Source organism: Mauremys mutica, chromosome 7 (assembly GCF_020497125.1).
Source record: "Mauremys mutica isolate MM-2020 ecotype Southern chromosome 7, ASM2049712v1, whole genome shotgun sequence".
Classification (NCBI taxonomy): Eukaryota; Metazoa; Chordata; order Testudines; family Geoemydidae; genus Mauremys; species Mauremys mutica.
This window is the reverse complement of record NC_059078.1, coordinates 100,429,880-100,448,616: the sequence shown is the minus strand read 5'-3', so window position 1 is coordinate 100,448,616 and position 18,737 is coordinate 100,429,880. Positions and strand designations below refer to the sequence as shown.

The following is an 18,737-nucleotide window of genomic DNA, read 5'->3' as shown; positions in this document are numbered from 1 at the left end:
TTTGGTGGGATTCACATTAAATGGGAGCTAGTTGCTTGAATACATTTGTGAATCTCATCCATTGTCTCTACATTTATTTTGGCTTTTTCTTTCTATGTAGGCTCCTGCCTAGGACATTTCCCAGTCCTCATTTTCCCACCTGCCTGCTACAGACTTAAACAATATGTCTTTTCTCCTTTTTTCCTTTATATAAAACAAACTTTAGCAAGAATTAATATTTAACACCACATCATAGGTCCAGATGAGGCCCTGGCTTCTACAGATCTGGGCAACTTCTAGCTTTAAGGAGGCTTTTATCCAGCTGACTCATTTGGATTATCAAATTCCTAAGGCATAGACTGTGATTCAGTAGGTTTTATGGGGTCTGGAATGGCTGTAGTTTTATCCAAGAGATAATTGCCTAATTAATGACAAATATCTGAAACACAATGTCTCCTCTGTGCAGTTGATAACCTCCCCTTCCAGAAGGGAGAACTGCACATTTCCCTCCTGCTGCAAGGATAAGGGTTTAGTCGCTTCTCTATATTTGCTTGTTTTATTTATACGATGTACACGGCTAAATTCTCTCCCTTGATTTTTTCCCTATGATGTGTCACTCTAGCAGCACAGTGGGGTCAGCACTGATCTCATCTCCTCACTGGAGGGGAGTCCCCAGTGGCATAGAGCATAGGCGTATAACTGATGCATCCATTACCAAATTACCAATGTGCCAATACAAAATGAAGACTTGCATTCAGTTTATAAAAGACCCTGCTCTTCGCCATTTGCAAGGCCAACTGATTTTGGGGGAGCAGGGAAGGGTTGACCCTCTTTCACTTTGTTGTTGACTAAAGGTCTCTGTAGAAAAGTGGTTTTTTTGTATCATTCCCTGACAATGATCAGGCTCATTCTAATCACCTCTGGAAAAGAGTCCCACAGTCTAGGATCTTTGCTGAGACCATTCTGACACCTGCTTCTGAGAATTTCACACTGGGCTCCAGCAACCATTGAGCTTTCACTGATAACAGTGGCATTGAGAGAAGACAGATGAAAGAATCAGTCTCTGAAATAGCCATGTACTTATGGGGCCTTAAAGATTAGAGCCAGGCATTGCATTGTAATCAGTAACGAATGGAGAGGCAATGGAATGTGGAGAACACCCATTTGGCATGAACTCAACATTTTTTCCTTACTCAAGAGATGAGCTGCTGCATATTGCACAAGCTGGAATTTCTCTACACCTTTTGGCTTTAGTTTCAGGTAGGGGGAGTTACATGAAGCACAGTAGCTAAGTCCTCACTGGAAAGAAATTAGCATAATATCCTGGGAAGCTGAAGGTGGGAGACATCATATCTTGTCTCTGTTGATAGCAAGTTATGTCCTACCTGTGTCCTAGATGCCTGTCTTCATGTTTCACGGGGCATAGTTTTTACGTCATCGTCTTAACGTACACACAACATGCCTCAGGTGGCACATGACCAAGATTCATCACCAACTTTGGTCCACTGGTTGGATCATTAGCTTCCCCAGCCCGGGCCAGGTACCAGTGAGGAGTGCAATGTGAATGCTGGTCCATGCCTCCCAGTTTGCTAATGAACTATAGGCATCTGTGCTATTGGGGAGAAGGGGATTGGAAGAGGGTTGGGGGATTTATATCAATTGTTGAGGACACCAGCTAATTGCATAGTTCCATTCATTGGTCTTGTAGCAGAAAGACATTCTAGCAGCTCACCAACTTTGTGAGCCTTGGGGATAAACCAATGTAGTTGGTTTCATTCTCACATGGCTGGGGGAAGCCTTTGGTTTACCAGTCTTTATGTGATTCTGCTCTAATTGTAGTGACACCATAAATCTCCATAGAAAGTATTTTAAGGAAATAGTTTAACGTGTGAGATATACAAGTGTTTTCAAAATAACTACTGTGCCTGCACATCAGTTACTTTTGCTTTTTAAAATTGAGCTTTAAGATGCAGACAAATTACTGTGAGATGCTATTTTAATGGCAGGCCAGTTACTAAACTGTTAGCATATTTTACAATGTGAAATTGCAAAGGGTATCTTATTATACAAAAGCACGCTGTTTTAAAATAATCATGTGCATCCTTTTTTCGATGCTCTCAAGTGAACACTACTAAAATGGGTTATAAAAGAAAAGAAATGTATATGTGATCTTATAAATATCCAATTACAAACTAATTGAGACAGGATGGTTTGGTGGATAAGGCACTGGACTGGGATTCAAGATACAAGTTCAATTCCCATTTCAGCCACAGAATTCCTGTATGATCTTACAAGTCACTTGATCTTATAGTGCTTCTCTTCCCTATCAGTAAAATGCGAAGAGTGACACTTCCCTGCCTCACCAGGCTGTTATGAAGATAAATCCATAAATACTGGGGAGGCATTCAGGTACTGTGGTGATGGAGGCCATATAAGAACCCAGGAAGATAGAAGTTATGGATCTCTTTAAAAAGCAAAAGATATTAACCAGACTTATGACAAACAGGATGGTCTAGTGGACTTACAGTGGGAGAGAGAGCCCAGGACTCCTGAGTACCAAACTTGCTTTCTGGACTCGGGCAAATCATTTCTCCTCTCTAGGGCTAATTCTCCACTGGAGTAAAGGGGACTGTACACTGTTTGAATTCCCATTGGTAGATTACTTGATCATCTGTACACAGACAGAAAGACTATTGTGCTGGCTCTGTGTATTTGCAGCTGAGGCATCAGGCATTCTCCTTCCAATCACAGTCTTGTTTCAATGGGGCCTCTTCTGAGGCAGCACCGATGTCAAGGGGGATTTTGCCTTTGATTTCAGCGGTTACTTGATCAGGTCCATGCTGCTGTACTACTTGAGTGGTAGATTCTTCAACACCTCACCCCCCAGGCGGGGGCATGTTTGTGGAATAGTCTTCTTCATACTATGTGCGGAAGGTAATCATGAACAGAATTTTCCAATGCTTTTCAGAAAAGCCCAGTCCATCAAGACTAGCGCAGCCTCAGTTCACCAACCCTTTCAGACCAACAAATAGATGGTTATACACAATTAGTAACACTAATGGGGTAGGTTTAAAAATTCTAGTGTCCTTCACTCTGAATTTGGTGGCAGAATGCTAATGTCCAGCAACACTATTTACCTTTTTCTATGATGCATTTTCATTGCTGCCATATAGGCAGTTCAGTCAGCTATTAGCAGAATGCTTTCCCTTGTCTTAAAGGCTATAATTGCTATAAAGGAGCAGTAATTTCATAGACAGAAACTGTATTAGAGCACATGGAATTAGAAAAAGCTCTGTTTAATAAAAGCAGTATGAATAGGGTATAAATAGTAGAAACACATGCAATGACTAGTTATTTACAGTGACCCCCGCCCTCCCCCCTTGGATCCTGCAGTATCACCCAAACGAAATTGAAATGAGAACTTTCAGACAAACTGCCAGTAAACAAAGCTTTTAAAAACAGAATGCATCATCTAATGCTGTAACAATATATGTTTTATCTACTATGCTGATGCTCCTAAATTTTAATACAGTCAATTATAATTATGTAATCTATAAAGAATAATAACCAAACAGCTATAATGAAAAGAAAAGAAAAGTTAGTAATTTACATGAAATACATAACTAGTGACACAATGTGCCATAAAAGTAATGTATCGGATTTCCCTCCTCCAGCTATTTGTGTTCAGATTATAACTTTTGACGGTGTTCGGCAAGTCCAGGCGTTTGAAAGGATGAAGATGTGAGCCCCATGATGACTAAATCAAAAGGGCTTAATGAAGTAATGGTAATCAGAATGGCTTCTTTTTGAATTTGCAGATAATTAATAACATCCAAAGGCGGGGGGGTGAAAATCAGTTTCTCCATTTACTTATCACTACTTTAGTTCAAGGTCCTGGTGGTGGTGGTGGTGGTTGTTGTTGTTGGGTTTATTTGTGGGGGGGGGGGGTGGCGGGAGGAAGCATGAGGTTCCCTACACTATTTAATGGTGCAATCACTAATGCCTAAAACACTGCAGAGGATTCCTGTGACAGAATGGCAGAGTATACAACACATAGGGCTGTATGGTTCTTATTTTGATTCTACTTAGAGTTATTTTCCCCTGGGAAAAAATGATGTGCTCTAAACCCATTTAGCTAACTCAAGGTAAAATCCTCATGAAGAAAAGGCACTTTCTAGTTTTCACAGGAGTTAGCAGGTTGAGTTAAAGACTGTGGAGGAGCCAAGCTTACTCTTTAACCTGGACTATATGATGAGATAACTCACTCAAGTGAGTTCCCTGCCTTGTCTTCACTAGGATTTCACTTTTAGTGGTTAATTCAAACTGAGAATGCACCTTTTTTCCTAGGGAAGACACACCCTAAGGGCTATATGACACACTTTCACAGGAGAAACAAAAAAAAAGTGCATCTAATAATGGTAACGTGTGTTGCAGCATGTCACCAAACCAGTTTGTTGCAGATTGAAGTGTGTATGTCATTTTCTAAGACCAAAATCAAGATAATCTGCATCAGTGACATGCATCCAAGGAACATATGTCTTTAAGACTTTGGTCCAGTTCCTCAGCCTTGGAGCACAGCAAAGGAGACTTAAAGTTATCTCAAGCAAGGAATGAGGCGTGGGAGACCAAGCTGCATATCTGGGACTTTCTGTCACCCACTCCCCACATAGGACATAAAGCCCAGAAGCTGCAGGGTAGGGATAGTAGGTCCATCTTCCCAGTTCCCCATTCTCAGCTGCACATCTCTGTGTACCTATTGAGTTCTTGGGGGGTTGGGTGTGTGTGTGTGTAAGCCCACCAACATTTAATGCCCCCTCGCCCAGCCTAAGGGGAGGAGCCACTGAGCCCAGGGCTCAAATGAGGTTGAAGGGCAACTAATGAAAAACAGACTTGAGTGAGGTCATAGAGTTAAAATCAGGGTGCTAAGGGGGGACACCAAGCAGAGAACCCTAAACAGCAGCCACTGCTCCTCAAAAGCATCCAGGGAGCCAGTGGATGCATCCCAGAGGAACTCTGCCCAGATATGTAACCTGAAGGAGGAGCAGAAATAGGTCCCACAGTCACAGCGCACCTCCCCCTCCAGCATCCTCCTCCTGGTATGATGGATGGCTGCCTTGGCAAACATCAGGATGTGGCGAGTGTAGATCAGGAGGTGCAGGGAAAAGTGCAGCCAGAACCTAAGGAGACGGTTCTGGAGAAGCCGGAAAAGGGGCTGCAACCTGGTGCACTCAATGTAAATGTGCACCAGAGTCCCCCTCACGCTGCAAAATGGGCGAGTGTCGGGGGAGGGAGGGTGAACCACTCTAGGTACATGACTGTGCTCATGTGTCCATGAAGGAGCCACCAACTAAGATCGTTGACATGCCATGGGACCAAGGTAGAATACAGACTGGCCTACGGAGGTGCAAATTGTGTAGCTGAGGAGGCAGCCCACCATCTAAAGAGAACATTTAGAATTTTCCTGTGACAGGGTAGTTTGTTCTTTTAAGGGAAGAAGGGCCTTGGGTTATCCCATTCCCTGTCCAGTGGTGTGTCCCTTTTAAGATTTGGTAACCCAGCAGTCTAGAAAAATGAAAGGCAGATATTGGAAGATTGGAAGCAGTCCTGGGAGAATAGTTTGTGCTCTCCTGGCCATTACCTCTGTTTGGTGTAGATCTCGCTCTCTCTCTCTCCCTCCCTTCCCACCCCCCGACTGGGATAGCTTCAGCCTGAACAGTTCTCTGCCTTCACTGTGTTATTCCCAGCAAAGGATGGGGTCCCTAAGCAAGCTTCTCTTCAGAACAGAGTAATTGCCCACCATTATAAGGTACAACACAGCACTTCCTATCCAAGCTTATTTTATTATTAAGGTAAAAGTGCTACAGAGAAAACATTAAAAACAATAGAATGCTAATGTATTTTAATAAGCTTACCAGAGATCAACCCATGGGCTCTGGCAGGTGCAGTCCTTCAAAACCACTCCTGGAGTTTCCTTGTGGTTTCAGATTCATCACTGCTTCAGCTCAGACCAAGAACACAATCTTATGGGGCCTCAGTAAGCCAAGTTCTTCCAACCCTTCCCTAAGGATGGGGGCCCTCCATGGACCAGAGGTCCTGTCCATTTGCTGGATCAGGAAGAAGGCAGGGAACTGTTCAGCCTGGTGATGCTCTGGTCAGAAGGGAGAGCGATGTAGGTATCCACCCCAGAGAGATGGCAGACAGGGGAAGCCGGAGAGTGGGTGCCCTTGCTGTATCATAGAGGGACAGTATAGATACAATTGCCCTGAACTCTGACATGGGTCTTCAATGGATAGCTACTCTAAAAAGAGACTATCAATGACACCTTGACACTCAATTAATTTGGAACAGAGTGAGCATATGGAATAAATATTTCCACTTCATGAGGTTGAATGCTTTCTCAGCAGCTAAAGATAATCCAGTAGTAACACTATGTTATCCATTTGACATGTAAGTAATATTATGTGGGCAGTATCAGTACCAAATTGGTTCTTAATAAATCCAGCCCAGTGCTCAGACTCTACGTACAGAATAACTAACTTATTCCAAATGGATAGCCAGAACCTTTGGCAATCCTTCTGAGGCAGCACTGGTCAGTGAAAGTAAAATTTGTTGAGCTGGTCTGGGCCTGGATTTTCTAATGAGCCTATCCAAAGTCAGTGAAATTGTATCTACTTTCATCAGATCTGAATTTGGATATTAAATTTAGTGGGACTACTCCCAGGACTAAGAGCTGCAGGATCAGACTTCTGTGGGCTTAGCTACACTTGAGAGTACAGCGCTGGTGGTGGCTTTACAGCGCTGTAACTTACTCCCCTTCCACACTAGCAAGGCACATACAGTGCTGTATCTCCCTGGCTACAGCGCTGGTTGTACTCCACCTCGATGAGAGGAATAAAGAGAACAGCGCTGGTGCTGCAGCGCTGGAGTGCCAGTGTAAACAGTGATTAATCTTACTACGCTGTAACTGACCTCCGGAACCTTCCCATAATGCTTTTTAAGTAAAGATAACACTCAGGATTATTTCAAACTGTGCAAAGTTGAATGAGGGAAATTTGTGTAAATCTTTAAATCTAATTCAAATACATCACAAATCATTTGTAATGGGAGTGTAAAAACTGCCTTAATATTGATCCAAAGTGAGGAATTCTTCCTCCAACTAAGTTGGTACAACTTACAATTGGTTGGGTTATTTGCTTAACAATCACTTTAGACAATCTAAATAATGTAAGTGGAAGATTCCACACATATAAGAAACTTGTTACATAACAACAGAAGTAATCTATTTTGGAGTGTGATCTTCTATGCTCCTGACTTTCTCAGGGTTCCTGGTTTTTATCTTGCTGCTGCGCTCCAACAGCTGCTTGTGTAGATTGTCCAATGCTTCTCTTATTTGGCTCTGTTTTTTTTCAACCTGTGCAAATTAGAGCAAGGAAATCAAGAGGCAACACAGGTGAACAAAGGTTGCCTGCGTTTCCACACAGCTGCTTGAAGTCAGGAAGATTCCCCAGTCCTTACTGTAGTACTGAGGATGCAGAACTGTAGTAGTGTGGTGAGGAAAGGAGTGAAATCACAGCAGAAAGCAGGCTTCCAATAATCATGTAAAGGGGAAGTGAGAGAGAAAACAGAACCCATAAGAAAGCATCCTTCTTTCCACCTTTTAAAGCTTAAATGGACAGTATGAGGTCAATTTATATGTTATGTAGGAAGATTTACTAACATTTCTATGATTCCCCATTACCACTATCTTAGGGCATTTCTACATAAGAACTTACTGCCCACCAAAGTGGGGTGTAAATCCAAGTGCTTGTGTAGACATGCCCTAAGCTACTGAAGTAGCCCACATTACTATAGTACTTTGATGCTTCTTGGGTTGTGAGGCACCTTGCTACTGCCTGCCTTTAGTGTGAGGAAGCCTTGTCTTGCCTGCCATGAGTCAGATCCCTACCTCCACAGGCAATATAAGCACTCCCCTCTCAACCTACCTGGATCTGATGTCCCTCTGCAGGTTAGCAATAGGCACACTCCTACCACTAAGCCCCCTGGAGCATCCCCTCACGTGTCCAGTCCCTGCCCTGTTCCATTGAACATGCTCACTATTCACAGATTGACTGCTCCCAAAGGGATAATACACCCCAGCTTATCAGTTACACCTCAGATCACCGTTCCTCATAACACACAGCACTTAGAGATAAATGTATAGTGGTAAAAAAGTAAAAGTTTATTTAACACAGAGTTTCAAGTGATAGCAAGTAAAAACATTGCAAACAAATGATTACTTATAAAATCATAACATGCATGCTGGAGCGTAGACTTGTTTGTTACTGTCATGACTTACAGGACAAAGCTCAACCCAAATCCTTGCAGCATATTACAGCCAGGCTTGGCTGTGATCTTCCATTCATGAGACAAGCCACTGTCAGCTTGCCTCCTCAGTGGAAAAAATTCAGGGTGTCTCTCTGCACCCCTATTTATACTCCCCAAATCTATTGTCTTTACCATAAACAGGAGCCCTTGGCTGCTTGTTTTTTCCTGTGTGCTTTCTTGTCAATTTCACAAACGCTTGATTAGCATTTGGCTCAGTCTGTACAGTGGCCTCCATCCTTAAGCATCAGAGGGGTAGCCGTGTTAGTCTGGTTCTGTAGAAGCAGCAAAGAATCCTGTGGCACCTTATAGACTAACAGACGTTTTGCAGCATGAGCTTTCGTGGGTGAATACCCACTTCTTCGGATGTCTTGCATCCGAAGAAGTGGGTATTCACCCACGAAAGCTCATGCTGCAAAACGTCTGTTAGTCTATAAGGTGCCACAGGATTCTTTGCTGCTTCATCCTTAAGCAGCCACTCCACAATAAACCCATGACCACCCAGATGGAGATCTGATGTCCCTCTGCAGGTTAGCAACAGGCACACTCCTACCACTAAGCAGGAGTGTGCCTCTTGCTTGCCAGGAGCATGTTTATCACCTTCTGCTGACCTGCCTTAACTCACATACCTTGAGAACACCATTTTCAGTTCAGATACATAATTCCTTAAACATTATCCAAATATACATTTCACAATTATCATGGTAAGTGGGTTATTGACTCTTGGTAGAGATCTCACCTGCTACCCTTTAGTGTATTATTATGCATATATCTGACCCAAGGGAGTCTTATAAAACTCTAAGCACCCAATCTGCCAGTTGGCATCAAGAGGTCCCTGGGTCACAAGTACCTGGACACCACAATCTGTAATGTATTTTAGCCTCACAACACCTGTGAGGTTGGGCAGTCCTCTTATGCCCATTTTACAGACAGGGAATTGAGGCACAAAGAGGCTAAGTCAAACAGGAAGTCTGTAGCATGACAGGGATTTGAACCCTGCTGTCCCAACTTGTAGCCTAGTGTCCCAACCACTTTCTCTCACAGAGGCGTAGCGAGTGCCCTCCGTACCCTCTGACTGGAGTGGGCCCCGCAAGGAAGGGGGCCCCTAAAAGTGGCAAAAAAAATGTAAGGTATAACTAGGTAAGTTAGTTATGGAATACATGTACACAGTAGGCCTATGTATACATAATATGAACCCTGTATATTGTATAAAATAAATACCGCATTCCAGTTTCTGCATTGTAAGGGGCCCCGGACATATGTTCGGAGGGGGCCACGTTCTTTGTTGCTACGGCCCTGTCTCAAGGTGAGGGGTCCCCGCTGGTAGAACAAATTGCAGCAAGGTGTGTGCATGTGGGGGGAAGGGACAAAATTAAACTAAATTTAATTGAATGTCCAAGTCGAATGAAAGCAAACAGAAAATGTTGTCAATGTTAAGGCCCTGATCCCGAAATCCATTCCCCGATTGCACATCCTTGCAGCCCCACTGAAATCACTAGGGCTCCATGGTCCACTTCCATGAAGCTCATTGCAGGACTGGAGCGTTCGCTTTGATTGATAACATTCAGTTTCGATCATCAATACCAGGGGTGAAGGTTTTGGAAAGCCCTGGCAAAGGGCCAGTCTGCCAGTGCATGCCGCAGGCTTCGCTCGCTGAGCCCGGCAGATCAGACACAAACCAACCCTGGTGCATCAATCAGCCTGCGCGCTGACAACCGCCCCGAGCCACGCCGCTCTCCGGCGGTGCAGAGGGAGCATTGCGGCAGCGGCGCGGCTGCGCTGGCGGCAAGTTGCTGCCTGAAGTTTGCTCCGCGTTAGTTCGGAGCGGGGGGGCGCTGGGAACCAGGGATGAAAGCGGATTAGCGGGGGGCGGGGGTGAGTCTCAGGGCAGGCACCTGGCTGCGCCGGGAGGGCGCTAGGGCTCAGTGACCCGGGCCGAGGCCCCTGCAGCGGTGGAGCTGGGCTGTGCGGGGAAGGAGGCGGTCGGGCGGGGAGCTGCAGTCCGGCCTGCGCCGCTCAGGCCAGGCGCGGCGGCCGTGCCCGTTACTATGCGATCGCTTCCTTAGCGAAGGGGCAGGGCGTGCCCCGGGCAGGGCTCCCGGCCGGGGGTGGGCGCGGGAAGCGAGCGGGCCGGGGGAGGAGGGCTCGAGGCGCTGCGGGGCTACAGCCAGGGGCCGCTCCGGAGGCACGAGCCGGCGGTGGGAATGAGCCGCAGAGGGCTGGGCTTGGAGCACGCAGCCAGGCTGCTGGGGTGAAGCCTTCGTCTGCCACTTCCTCCCCAGGCGGCATGGAGGCTGCGGACGCCGCGGTGGCTGGGTTTCCCGAGGAGGAGGAGGTGGGTTGCTATGACTTCGAGCCGCTGCCGACGCTGCTGGAGGATGAGGTGAGTGTGCCAAAGTGCAGCCGCCCCCACCCCTCCTTGGCAAGAGCACCCGCTCATCCCTGAAGAGCTCTGGCCCCTGCGTGCACCTGTGGGCGAGACCGCCCCTTCCCAGCTGCAGAGTGGCCCCGGCGCTGCAGTTGCTGGGGTAGCTTCTCTGGATGAACTTGTTTTGTGTCAGCAACTCAGCTGCTAGTTCTCTAGGTCGCTGTGCTGCTGGCCTGTGCGTCCAGTTCCCGGCCTTCGCTTTGTTTACAGCGGTGCGCTGCGCTGCGCAAACTAGGGGAGAGTGGAAAGGGTTGACTTAACGGGGAACTAACCCTGTGGTGAACGCGGACTGGCCAGTCAAAGGGGTATAAATCAACTTTCACAGGGACCCGATCATCTTAGTTCAGTTGTTGGGAAAGGGCCGGATTCTCCGACCATTCAAAAGCTGTGAGGGCAAATTGCTTTTACTCTTTAAAGCAGTAAGTTCAGAACAGTTCCTTATAAAACTATCTTCTTCCTGCAAAACTGTAGCATGCAAACATCACTGGGTAAGGATTTAGGATTAGCAGCTATCAAAAGTCTTGGAAGTCTTATTATATAGGAACTGGAGAAATCTATTTAGGGGGCATACAAAGAGGCATTTTTCATGTCAATAAGATTCTCTTGCTTCCCTCTTCCTAATAATCCCAGAAACCTGTGTTCCTAATGGATTTACTCCCTCACACCCTACTTCTTGATACCCCATATTCATCAATATGATTTAACTGTTGTATCATAATTATTGTCATGTCTGCAGACTAATGTCACAAATGTTGGACTATGACTTTGTTGTAGCATTTAATAACAATAACTCTTAATCAGACAAAATCACATAAATCAAACAAATCCCCTTTGGTAATAAGCAAATCTTTTTTTCTTCTGTAAAAGTTTCATTGCTGCCACGTAAAAGGCCGCTAAGACTGTTTATACTGTTGTTTGTTTAAATTAGTCAGTAGTTGAGCTAAACAAACACGTAAAGATGGAGCTGACTCTAGTTCTGAGTTGTTTTGTCATAGATAGTTCTACTCTTGCATTATTGATCTCTTCCTTCATAACTCAAGGAATGATTTGGAGAGTGTTGCTTGCCTGGTTAGTTAGCATTTGGATAACATGGACCAGAAATATTTTAACTAGCAGTTAATAGTGATGGATACATTTCACATATTAGGTTAAGTTGTTAAATAGCACCTTCTCTTTCTTCTTACATCTCTGCCAGTTTCACGGGTAGACTCCATCAAGTAGTAACAGTGAAAAGGGAGTACCCATAGAGAAAGCTCCTAGCAATGTAAATAATTTGGAGGAGGGACTGGCTACAGTTCTTTTCACAAACTCAAGTAGGATCAGATAATCCATTTGTGGACATTGTCCGGTGACCTCTGTTTCCTGTAGCCTGTCACATGGTGGAGAAGATCTGGCACAATCATTTTTGCTCTCAAGAGAGTTGAGCGTGAATCAAAATCCTTTAGCAATGTGGAAACCAGTTGGGGATACCTTTTTATTCCTCAGACTGAACAAGATTATTGTCTGCTGCTGATGTATGAATCATGATTCAATAAGTTTTCCATGACTACCCTTTGGAAGATCTCCCAGACTGCTCTCAGGATATTAAGGGTGCTCACTGACACAATTATAGCATTCTTAGGAATATTCAAGAAGAGTGATTAAAAGTTGGAGACCCAAAAGTATGGGTGGTGGAGGGGAAAACAACCTCTTAATCTCTTAAAGCACCATAGAAGAGCTGGATATTTATTAAATGGAGCTTGACTGCCATTCCTGGCAAGCTCCTAAAAGTTCCCATTTGAATAGATACTCTATAGTCTTGTTTTGAGAAATGGTTTTTTTGCTGTCCAGTTTGTCTAGGAATATTTTATTAATTCTTCACTGCTCACTCTGTCAGATGCCTCTTTATATTTAAAATGCTATCTTTCGCATTTCAGTGTGTTTTATAGTATCGTTACTGGTGGCAAACATCCAGGTTGGCCCTGGACCACAAAGCATGTGCAGAGTCTGCAGAATCTAAGCTTTCATTTATCTCCCTCAAAGGGTTTCTAACCTTATGATAAAGATCTTCCAAATAGGATCTATGTGATAACACAAGCAATGAGTCTACAGGTGACCATAAGAAATGGCTCTAAGAGTCTGAGCTCTCCTTTCATTTCATTGAGATGTTAACTTGAAAGCCTGATGAGCCTTGAACTTGAAGGAAAGATTTTTCAAAAATGCCTAAGAGATCTAAGAACACAAATCCCACTAAAAGCAATGGGGACATGTGCTCCTAAATCCCTTAAACTTTTAGAAAATCTCTTCAAGATTTAGCATTAGCTATTTGATTCCTAGTATCAGAGGGGTAGCCGTGTTAGTCTGGATCTGTAAAAAGCGACAGAGTCCCGTGGCACCTTATAGACTAACAGACGTATTGGAGCATAAGCTTTCATGGGTGAATACCCACTTCGTCTGACGTCTGTAAGTCTATAAGGTGCCACAGGACTCTGTCACTTTTTATTTGATTCCTGATCCTTTTAAGAGAAGGGAACGTAGTGGTGGAAGAGGAGCCCAGTAACATGGAATTGGGAGTTGTTACAGAGAGGGAGATACTGAAGTAGGAAGTGGAAGAGACAGACTGGGAAGAAGAGAAAGGAGAATCAGAAGACCCAAATGGTGGTGCTTCTAATGTTGGGAATACTTTTCCCATTAAGTGATGCTGAATGCAATGATAAATAACAAATATTAACAAATTTGCTTTTACTCCATCCCAAAGAAAAACAAACAAAAATCAATTGTTAGATATTTGTAAAACACACATTCTATAACCCAAAACTCTTTGATTACTTTTTATAGCTAAACTCAGTTCTAAATATCTGGAATTTTGGAGGTCTGAGAAATGTCAGCTACTTATTAGAGCTTTGAGAAAATTGCTGTTATGGTCTTTTCTTGACTAAATTGTAATCGGTATGTATCCAGCTTGAAATTTTGCCCGAATTGTTTCCATTTTTTTAGAGTTGCTTGGGAAAGGCAAATACGTTTCTTGTGTTTACTGCCCTTATCTTGGGGTCATTATGTTGTGTAGGATTGTTGGTTTTGATTGGACATATTCTTGGAGGTTTCATCACATGACACAATCTTTAATTAAAGACTAATCTTTAATTCCTGGAGATTCCAGGACAATCCTGGAGGATTGGCAACAGTAATTATTGTGTGATAATACAGCTACTAGGCATCTTTTTATCCAAGCAGCTTCCTAAAGCATACATAGAAGTAAGAAATTGAAAGAGCCTGTCAGATCTTCCAGTGCATCATCCTTCCAATGTAAAGTTATTCTCTAGTCTAAACTAGACAGAACAAAGCAAATACTAACTTCTAAATGTCTCCAACACAGCTTTTGCCATGTTTCTTGGACTTCCCACATGAGCCTAATAAATATCACAGCTGTGAAGACAGCCTTTAGCTGTAAGTCATATGTTACCTTGACCACTGGGGAGCACTGGATAAACAAAAACCTGAGGCAACCATCAGGCACCTGGAGCTGTTTATCTAAAATTTTGACTTATTCCCCCCCCACCCCCCAAAAAAGAGGCCATAAGGTGTGTTGCGCTACCTGAGGCTCACAAAGCAGTTACAAGCACTAAGTAAACCTTGCAACGACCCCTTTCAGGAGACAGGTGGGGGAAACTGAGGCAAAAAGAGCTTAAAGTGACTTCCCCAAAGTCACACTGAAAACTTGTGGCAGAGTCGGAAAATTAATCCAAATCTCATGTGACCCAGTCCCTGTGCCTTTACCTCATGACTGTCCTTTCATTTTAGTGTGGTGCAGGAGTGTCTCAATTTAAATATATCACAAAAAATACCTGTTTTCTGATGTTAGTGTAAGATCTTTGCACACGTTGACTGTTTCCCCTGAGGCACTCTTTGTGCTGAACGTTCTTTACATTAAATACTTGGGGGGTAGGAGTTGGAGGTTAAATTCTTTGTCCTAGGAAGTCTGAGAACTTGCTGGAATCACATCAGGTTGTGTCTTGTAGATGACATTTGACACAATTGGCTACAAGTAATGTCATCAAATGCAGAGTAATTTCTGAATTCATGTCTTGGCAGGAGAATGTGTCCCTTGCTGATATTCTGTCACTGCGGGATAGCTGTCTTACCGAGCAAGATATCTGGGCAATTTGCCTGGAGTGCAGCCATTCTATGAAGAGCATCTCCCATTCAGCAATCTTCCAGACACTTTGCATTACTCCTGACACTTTGGCTTTTAACACCAATGGCAATGTGTGCTTCATGGAACAGCTCAGTGGTAAGTATTTATGCTTCTAGGCAATTTGTTAAAAAGTATGCAAAGTCATGCTGAGCGCATGTAATAAAACATTATAGTCTTCAAACTTTTATGTAGATTTAATTAGACTGCAAAGCAGAATTTCTTGATAAATGGATGAATTGCGGTCCATATGAAACTAAATTAGATTCAGGAGCACTGTACATTCACTAGTTATACTAATACTGAATAAAGATTTCCGATTGAATTTAGTAAGATCTTGGATCCACTTGTTTTCACAGATTTTTTTTCCCCATGAGTCTATTGCACTTACATTTTAAACATAGTAAATTATGGACTTGTGCAGATATGTGTTTGCATGTCTGAAAGTATGGGCAAAGCATAATCATGGTGCTGCTTCTCTCACCACTTAAAATATGTCCATGAAATTACAAGTATGGCTAACGAAGATGACTATTTGGCTGTAGATCTAACAGTAGAATAGATGTGACCTGATAAAGCTTTCCCAGAATGGAGGATTGAGTGGTGTCTGCATATGGCAGAATGTAAGATCTTTATGTATCATTGGAGACATGGGGATGCTGACATTCACAAAAGGACTTCTGATTTCATTGTGAACGAAAGTCTATTATTGGATAAGATGAAATCAGCAAAAATCTCAAGAGCCTTAGTCTCTCACATTGCAAGAAATGACAGCTAAGAAAATTACAGTAGAGAATGAGGAAGAAGGAACCTAGTGCCAAGCTGTAGAAGCCTCAGGCCTTGTCTACACTACAAGACTATTTCGAATCAACTTAGTTCGAATTTGTGGATTCGACCTTATGAAGTCGAATTTGTGTATCCATACTAAATACACTAATTCGAATTTCTGAGTCCACATTCACGGGGCCAGCGTCGACTTTGGAAGCGGTGCACTGTGGGAAGCTATCCCACAGTTCCCGCAGTCCCCGCTGCCCATTGGAATGCTGGGTAGAGCTCACAATGCCTGCTGGGGGAAAAATGTGTCGAGGGTGGTTTTGGGTAACTGTCATCATTCAACCGTCACTCACAAACGCCCTCCCTCCCTGAAAGCGCCGGCGGGAAATCTGTTCGCGCACTTTTCTGGTCAGTGACAGCGCGGACGCCACAGCACTGCGAGCATGGAGCCCGCTGCGATCATCGCTGCACTTATGGCCGTTGTCAACTCCTCGCACCTTATCGTCCACCTCTGCAACAGTCAGCTGCTGAGAAATCGGGCGAGGAGGCTCCGGCAGCGCGGTGAGGAGAGTGGCGCAGACCTCTCAGAAAGCAGGGTACGCCGGGCAGTGGAGATCATGGTGGCAATGGGTCACGTTCATGGTGTGGAACGGAGATTCTGGGCCCGGGAAACAAGCACGGACTGGTGGGACCGCATAGTGCTGCAGGTCTGGGATGACACAGAGTGGCTGCGAAACTTCAGGATGCGTAAGGGCACTTTCCTTGAACTGTGTGACTTGCTGTCCCCTGCCCTGAAGCGCCAGGACACCCGGATGTGAGCAGCCCTGAGTGTGCAGAAGCGAGTGGCCATAGCCCTCTGGAAACTTGCCACGCCAGACAGCTACCGGTCAGTAGCGAACCACTTTGGTGTGGGCAAATCTACCGTGGGGGTTGCTGTGATGCAAGTAGCCCACGCAATCGTTGAGCAACTGCTCTCAAAGGTGGTGACCCTGGGAAACGTCCAGGTTGTCATAGACGGCTTCGCCGCGATGGGATTCCCAAACTGCGGTGGGGCTATAGATGGGACTCACATCCCTATCCTGGCACCGGCCCACCAGGCCAGCGATTACATTAACCGAAAGGGCTACTTTTCCATGGTGCTGCAAGGACTGGTGGACCATAGGGGACGTTTTACCAACATCAACGTCGGGTGGGCAAGGTTCATGACGCGCGTGTGTTCAGGAGCTCTGGTCTCTTTAGACTCCTCCAGGCAGGTACTTTCTTCCCGGACCACAAAATAACGGTTGGGGATGTGCAGATGCCTACAGTGATCCTCGGGGACCCAGCCTACCCGCTAATGCCCTGGCTCATGAAGCCCTATACAGGCGCCCTGGACAGAGAGAAGGAACTCTTCAACTACCGGCTGAGCAAGTGCAGAATGGTGGTGGAGTGTGCTTTCGGACGTCTCAAGGGGAGATGGCGGAGCTTACTCACTCGTTCAGACATCAGCGAAAAGAATATCCCCGTAGTTATTGCTGCATGCTGTGTGCTGCACAATCTGTGTGAGAGCAAGGGCGAGGCCTTTTTGTCCGGATGGGAGGTTGAGGCAAATCGCCTGGCTGCAGTTTACGCTCAGCCAGACACCCGTGCCGAGAGAATATCCCAGCGGGAAGCGCTCTGTATCCGGGAGGCTTTGAAAGCAAGTTTCCTCGGAGATCAGGGTAACCTATGACTCTCCACTTGCTTTCAAGAGAAACTGACCCTGGGCCTGTGTCAGTTTGTGTCGATTTGGATCTGCGGCTACATGCCGCGTTCTCCAAGTTTCCCCCACTTCCAAAGCACGTTTTTAAGCAAATTAATTGTTACACTCATTATTAATAAATCTTTCTTTTACTTTGCATTTCTGTTCTGGTGTTGAGACATGGACGCATACTGTGCTGGGCATGGTGTGCACTGACGTACAGACCGCTTCCTCCATAGAGGACTGACATCCTCCTGCTCCTACATAGGTCCCTGGGGTGGGGGACGGATGACAGTGGTTCTGCATGAAGGGGAGGGTTTGCAGGAAGGAGCGAGTGGTGCCTTCTTTGCATAGGGGTTTGGATGACGGCAGTGGGCTGCGGGTTTCTGCGTGGGAAGGGGTGATGGGTGTGGGAGAAGGGTGACTATCTGTCCGTGGATGAGGGCTCTTGTTGGGGCTCAGGGCAGCGGATAGGCTCGTGGATCCGTTGCAAGTGCATCGTAAGGGCAGCCTGCCTTCACAGTAATGGCGTGGCAGGCGCTAGGAACCTGGACAAGCATACACATTACGAAATGATCAGGGGCAGCATACACAACACAGAATGACCCTGGTGCCTACTGACTGCAGTGTGTGTGTGCCCCGCAGTTGATCCTTTCCCCAAGTCTGTACCCTGGTACTGTAGGCTATACCGTGCAAGTATGAAACCCCTGTCCACCCCATACACCGAAAAATCCTCTGACAGGAAAGACATGATGGAAACAGTGATTAACAGCAAACATCTTTTATTAATCTAATAAACAGTGGGGGGATGAACCTTGGATTTGGGACTGGCTGAGCCTATAAGGGAAGCACTTCTACAAATTTCTAACGTGAGAAGTGCGGGGTACACGGCTGCTCTGCTCTGGTTCAGTGACAGTTCTCACGGCCTCTACCACCCCTCCGTCTTGTACTTTTGGGTGAGGGGGGCCAGGACTTCTTGGCTGGTGAGGGCGATTGCAGAGACACTGCAGGGGGGCCCTGTCCTCCAGCCTGCGGTCCTGCAGGACATCAACAAGGCGACGAAGCGTGTCCGTTTGTTCCTTCATGAGACCAAGCAGCGTTTGGGTGGTCTGCTGGTCTTCCTGCCGCCACCTATCCTCACGTTCCATGAGTGTGCGATGCTGCTCACATAGGGTCTCCCTCCAGTGTTTCTGCTCTGCAGCCTCTGCTCGGGAGCAGGCCATCAGTTCAGCGAACATGTCGTCCCTAGTCTTCTTCTTTCGCCGTCTAATCATTGCCAGTCTCTGCGAGGGGGATGCCGGGGC

At 45.4% G+C, this 18,737-nt stretch overlaps 1 protein-coding gene across 1 annotated transcript in view; it reads left to right on the top strand.

The window, feature by feature from the left end:
- Window positions 1-10,488: 10,488 nt before the first annotated feature.
- KNDC1 (kinase non-catalytic C-lobe domain containing 1) overlaps window positions 10,489-18,737 on the top strand; it is a 113,134-nt gene continuing 104,885 nt past the window's right edge. The window contains exons 1-2 of the mRNA XM_045025196.1: window positions 10,489-10,723; window positions 14,840-15,038. Of these exons, the coding sequence (XP_044881131.1) occupies window positions 10,628-10,723; window positions 14,840-15,038 (295 nt within the window). The 5' untranslated portion in view covers window positions 10,489-10,627. The remainder of the gene's footprint in view (window positions 10,724-14,839; window positions 15,039-18,737) is intronic.